Consider the following 6,016-nt stretch of genomic DNA (forward strand, 5'->3'; position numbering starts at 1 on the left):
TCATGTTATTGATGGGAGAAAAATATCTTCTGGTGCTATCACACATCACTCTGGCCCCATCAACCTCTCTGTTCAAACCACTTCAATTCGTCATGAGGAGACAATCTCCCTTGACATTACTTCCCTTGGCGACTATCCAGTCATTCTTGGCCTTCCATGGCTCTCCCGACACAATCCTGTTATCAATTGGTCCCGTCAGACCATTGTTTTCTCTTCCCTGTACTGTAGGATGCAGTGCAGTCAACCTGACAAGTTGATGGGAAAAGATTTTGGTACCCCACTCCAGTCTAGTAACTTAGAGCGCCAGTGTGCCTCAGGTTCCCCTTTGACCACTCAAGATCGCCAGTGTGCCTCTGAGAGGATTCCTTCCAGCAAGATCGAACGACAGCATGGTGCTCCGCGGTCTCTCCAGCAACAACATAATCGACAAAAGTCACTCCAGTCTCCAGTCCCTGTCCACACTCCGGCTCCTCCCAAGGTCACCCTTGTGAGTGCAGCAGCCTTTCGCAATGCTCTAAAGAAAGCTTGTGTCTATGGCATCACCTCTGTCTCCCAAGTCACTTCACTCATTGATCCGCTTCCGGCTGAGGACGATGATGATCCTGATCCTGATATGGATACTCTATTCAAGAGTATACCTCCCGAGTACCATGACTTTCTAGAAGTCTTCAAGAAATCCAACTCCGACCAGCTCCCAGAACATAGCCAGTATGATCATTCCATTCCTATTGAGGGTGACTCGCGACCACCTTTTGGACCCATCTACTCACTCTCTGAAGTTGAGCTTAAAGCTTTGGATGAATATCTTAAGGACAATCTCAAGAAAGGTTTTATCCAACCCAGTTCTAGTCCAGCAGGCGCTCCAATACTCTTTGTCAAGAAGCCTGATGGTACCCTCCGACTCTGTGTAGATTACAGAGGACTCAACAAAATCACTCGCAAAAATCGATATCCCCTGCCCCTTATTCAAGAATCCCTTGACCGACTTAAGGAGGCATCATGGTTTACAAAAATTGATCTCCGTGCAGCTTATAACCTCATCCGCATCAAGGATGGTGATGAGTGGAAAACAGCTTTTAGGACCCGCTATGGTCTCTTTGAATATCTTGTAATGCCCTTTGGGCTCACCAATGCTCCAGCATCCTTCCAGTACCTCATCAATGATGTGCTGAGGGATTATCTCGACATCTTTGTTATTGTCTATTTGGACGACATCCTCATCTTCAGCAAAACAAGAGAGGATCATATCAGTCACGTCAAGCAGGTGCTTGAGCGACTTAGGAAAAATAATCTTTGGGCCAAAGCAGAGAAGTGTACCTTCTTTCAGCATCAAGTCGACTTTCTAGGATACATCGTCTCAGACAAAGGTATCAGTATGGATCCCAAAAAGGTCTCCGCAGTACTCGACTGGCCAACACCACACTCCGTCCATGACATTCAAGTCTTCCTTGGCTTCGCCAACTTCTACAGGCGATTCATCAAGTCTTACTCCAAAGTCACTGCACCATTAACCAGACTGCTCCGCAAGGATGTTAAGTTTGAATGGGGTGACTCTGAGGAAGAATCATTCAACTCTCTCAAGAAATTATTTACCACTGCTCCCATTCTCCACCATTTCCAGCCCACCAAGCCAATTGTAATAGAGACAGATGCTTCTGACTTTGCAATTGCTGGTATCCTCTCCCATCCAGACGACAAAAATCAACTTCACCCTGTGGCGTATTACTCAAGAAAACTTCAACCAGCCGAACTCAACTATGAAATTTACGACAAATAAATGCTTGCTATTGTAGAAGCATTCAAACAATGGCGACCGTACCTTGAAGGAGCTCAAGAAATTACAGTTTATACGGATCACAAGAATTTAGAATACTTTGCAACCACCAAAGTACTTAATAGACGTCAAGCTAGATGGGCAGAACTCATGGCAAACTATGATTATAAAGTCATTCATAGACCCGGAAGTGCCATGGGAAAACCAGATGCCTTGACGAGACGTCAAGACCTTCAGGGGGGGAGTAGAGCTGCTGAGGCACCTCCACGCACACTTTTCAAACCTGGTCAATTCATTCTAGGTGCCCTTCAACAACCCTCTCTTGACCCCACTTCTTCACTTCACTCCGACATCTTGGCAAGGATAGAGCAACTACAGCCTGAGGATAATACCCTTCAAGAGCTCATGCCTTTTCTACGCAATCCCAGTACTCCTCGTCCTCCTGAACTTCAACCAAAGCTTGAAGGTTTCAGCTACTCCGACAACATCATAAGATTCAAAGAAAGAATCTATGTCCCAGACAACTTCGAACTCAAGACAGACCTTCTCCAACAGGTCCACAACTCTAGTACCTCTGGTCACCTTGGTCAGGCAAAGACACATGATCTCCTGACACGTCATTATTACTTCCCTGGCTTGCGACAATTTGTCAACACCTATGTTAATGGGTGTCACACTTGCGCACGAAATAAAATCCCACGACATAAACCTTATGGACCCTTACAACCACTCCCTGTTCCTTCTTATCCTTGGCAATCTATTAGTATGGATGCCATAGTCAAACTCCCTTTATCCAGTAACTTTGATTCAATCATGGTCTTTGTTGATCGTCTTACCAAACAAGCCCACTTTATTCCATATAAAGAAGATGGCTTTGATGCTCCTCAATTAGCTGTGATGTTCCGACAACAAATCATGCGACTTCATGGTATACCTCAAGATATTGTCTCAGATCGTGGACGGATCTTTGACTCTCATTTCTGGCGAGCCTTTGTCAATGGATTAGGCATCAAACCCAACTTCTCGACAGCGTTCCATCCCCAGTCAGATGGTCAGACTGAACGTGTCAACCAAGTTTTAGAAAATTATCTCAGGACATTCTGTGATTATGACCAAGCAAACTGGTCATCACTTCTAGATCTGGCGGAATTCAGTTACAACAACTCAGTTCACGCAACCACAAAACATTCTCCCTTTGAGGCAACCTATGGTTACCATCCTCTTGATCCTTCTAGTCCACCACCACTTCCTAGTACCTCTGTCCCTGCAGCCTCAGATCACATCAACAAACTCCGTAATCTTCACAGGGAACTTATCACCAATATCAAAAAGGCGCAGTTATCTCATTCCAAGTTCTATGATCGTAAGATCAAAGAAATCACTCAAGAAGGTAAACCTATCTTCAAGGTTGGAGATATGGTATTCCTTAATCGAAAAAATATCAAAACCTCAAGGCCATCAATCAAGCTTGATCAACGCATGCTTGGGCCATTCAAGATTATTGAAGCCACACCTTCACCTTTGGCTTTCAAACTCGACCTCCCTCCTAGTATGAACATTCACCCTGTCTTCCATGTCAACCTCTTAGAGCCAGTGCGCTCAGGACTCCCAAGTCAACCTCAAGATCCACCACCTAGGATTGAAGTTGAAGGAGAACAAGAATACATCATTGATAGAATTCTGGATTCTCGCATCAGTAATGATGGAGGATATGATTATCTAGTACATTGGAGAGATTACTCCAGTGCTCATGACTCATGGAAACCTTGGGAAGAACTCCACAACACTACAGCCTTCAGGGCATTCTGTAGTCAACATCTCCAAGATCCTCAACACCACTTCCCATCCATGAGGTCAACAAAATCAAACTCTAGTACTAAACAACCAACACAACAAGACACTTCCACAATTTTGAAAAGACCTCAGCGTGGGTCATTGTCACGGGCGTCGAACAACTATCTTCTGGCAGACCGACGGTCGACGAACCTCGGCTAACTTGATGCTCCTGAGTCGAAGTCTCACCCAACCGAGAGGGCGCAGACGTCGAAAGGAGTGTAACTACGGCGTACTTCGGCGTAGTTACTCCAACTGGGGTTTTGTTCTACTGATGGCGATGTATCTCGAATTGTATATAGCTATCTCTATCTGTTTTTCACTACTGACAACAATCAAGGATCGCTGAAGAACTTCAGCGATCTTCTCAGCTAATATTATCTACTCCTCCTAGACGTTCATCCAACCCTCTCGCGCTTTGACGTACTTCAACGCACTTCGTCCAACTTCCCCGAGCCCTCGGCCATCCTCTTCCTCCTTCGACTAACTCCGCCTAACATCGCCGCACTTCTGCTCCCATTGTCCCTACTTAGCCTAACTCCGTCTAACTTCGCCGTACTTCTGCTCCCATTGTCCCTACTTCGCCTAACTCCGTCTAACTTCGCCGTACTTCTGCTCCCATTGTCCCTACTTAGCCTAACTCCGTCTAACTTTGCCGTACTTCTGCTCCCATTGTCCCTACTTAGCCTAACTCCGTCTAACTTCGCCGTACTTGGTGTCAGAAGTCCTGAGTTACGTGTAGAGTAAAGAGGTTAAAGCGTGATGGGGTTTTGATGGCCAAAGGAGGGTCATTGTTGGTGGAGTAATCGAGGTGTCACGACGTAGTTCGTGACAGTCGCCCCCTTCTTTAGCCGCGAACGTCCTCGTGAGCGATTACACCTCTGTCGTGGCAAGAGAACTTAGCAGCGTAGTACCCCCATTCTCTCCCTCCCCATGACCATCCTTCACTCTTCTGCTCTTTGCGCCGCACTTCGTAGTTGGGCCTCCTTTCACTCCAGAACCCGACAATGAGACTCCCCTAACTTCGTCGAGGTTTGCCGTAAGAAGCCCTGTGTCTTTTGTAGGTGAGACACGCTTCCTGAATGGCAGCCGAACAACACCGTTGTTTGTCGAAGTAACCCTCGCTTATATTGAGATGAGACACTATAGCGTGGGAATTTTGATCGTCCCTGCGATGCCTTTTGTTGATGAAACGCGAAGTTTGCTGCATGTTGACGACGAGGGGTTAGGTTTGATTATACTAAATACTGAGCAGTTCGTCGAGCTTCTCCCTTTTTCCCATCTGCTTTCAAAACTTTCTATCTCTCTTACCTAGAAAACAGATTTGTTACCTTGAATCATCGCCTCGAGTTTTATTCTCTTTTAAATATCTTAACGTCATGGCCCCTTCTACTCCTACACCCAGCCCTTTCGCCGCCATGAGGAACTTTGGTGGTATGGTGTCATCTGCTCGTGAGTTTTCATCGATACTCACCCTACCTCGCCGAACTTGGCTGATGTTCAGTTTCTTTCGGCGACAGGTCTCGCCAAGTCTCCTCCCTCGGCCTCGGCACTCTCTCTCTGGGGGAGCCGTCTGGCGCTCCCGCGCCCCCTCGCTCCGCCTCTCCCTCCGCTGGTTCTCCCTCCCCCGCGTCTGGTTCTCCCGTCCCCGTAACGGGTTCTCCTGGAGGGCCTCCTCCTGCCGCCACTCCTCGCCGTAGGACGCCCGCCTTTCGTCCTGGTGAGTCTCCGTCCTCCTCCGACCAGGACTCGCTCAGTGGGGGCTCGGAGTCGAGTGATCGACCCGACACCGAAGAAAGTGAGGATGATGATGATGGGGAGGGTAGGATCGATAGTGAGGGTGAAAGCGAGTTAGAAGAATACCCGGATGATGATGTGGAGGTGATTAGTGTAGAGGACAACAACGTAGATAGTCCTGAGCGTGAGTTCTTCGTCCAACCTCTCACACCTTCGCCGAACTTGGCCCTGTTTATCTGTTCTTTAGCTCTCCAAGACATCGCTAACTCGCAGCCGGTCCTGCCCCTCCCCCTGCTCAAATTGTGGGCCAGAAACGACGCCGTTCCCTCTCCTCTTCTTCTTCTTCCTCTTCTTCTTCTTCCTCTTCCTCTTCCTCTTCCGGGGTTCTCCCCCCCACCAACGCCATCGCCGCTGCCGCCGCCGCTGCCGCCGCCCCCGTCGCTGCTCCCCCCCCTTCTCCCAGAGGGGAGCCTTCGCCCAAACGGGTGAAGAGATCACTGCGGGAAGAAGAGTACTTGTGGGAGAAGATGAAGTCCGAGCCTGGTCGTTGGATCGCGGTTGGTGTTGACGAAGCGTGTGATCGTTGCCGGTGAGTCCACCTAATCGTACTACGCCGAAGTTTACTCCTGCTAATTAGTAGACGTGAGATTATCACGTAGAAGTTACTCCTGC

The 6,016-nt window shown here is 48.1% G+C and overlaps 1 protein-coding gene across 1 annotated transcript in view; it reads left to right on the forward strand.

The window, feature by feature from the left end:
- Positions 1–4,986: 4,986 nt before the first annotated feature.
- Positions 4,987–6,016, forward strand: part of TREMEDRAFT_59779 (uncharacterized protein) — a gene marked incomplete at both ends in the record, with an annotated part of 2,377 nt that continues 1,347 nt past the window's right edge. The window contains 4 exons of the mRNA XM_007001753.1: positions 4,987–5,059; positions 5,112–5,528; positions 5,618–5,933; positions 5,985–5,986. Coding sequence (XP_007001815.1) covers positions 4,987–5,059; positions 5,112–5,528; positions 5,618–5,933; positions 5,985–5,986 — 808 coding nt within the window. The remainder of the gene's footprint in view (positions 5,060–5,111; positions 5,529–5,617; positions 5,934–5,984; positions 5,987–6,016) is intronic.

This window comes from Tremella mesenterica (genome assembly GCF_000271645.1).
Source record: "Tremella mesenterica DSM 1558 unplaced genomic scaffold TREMEscaffold_1, whole genome shotgun sequence".
Taxonomy (NCBI): Eukaryota; Fungi; Basidiomycota; class Tremellomycetes; order Tremellales; family Tremellaceae; genus Tremella; species Tremella mesenterica.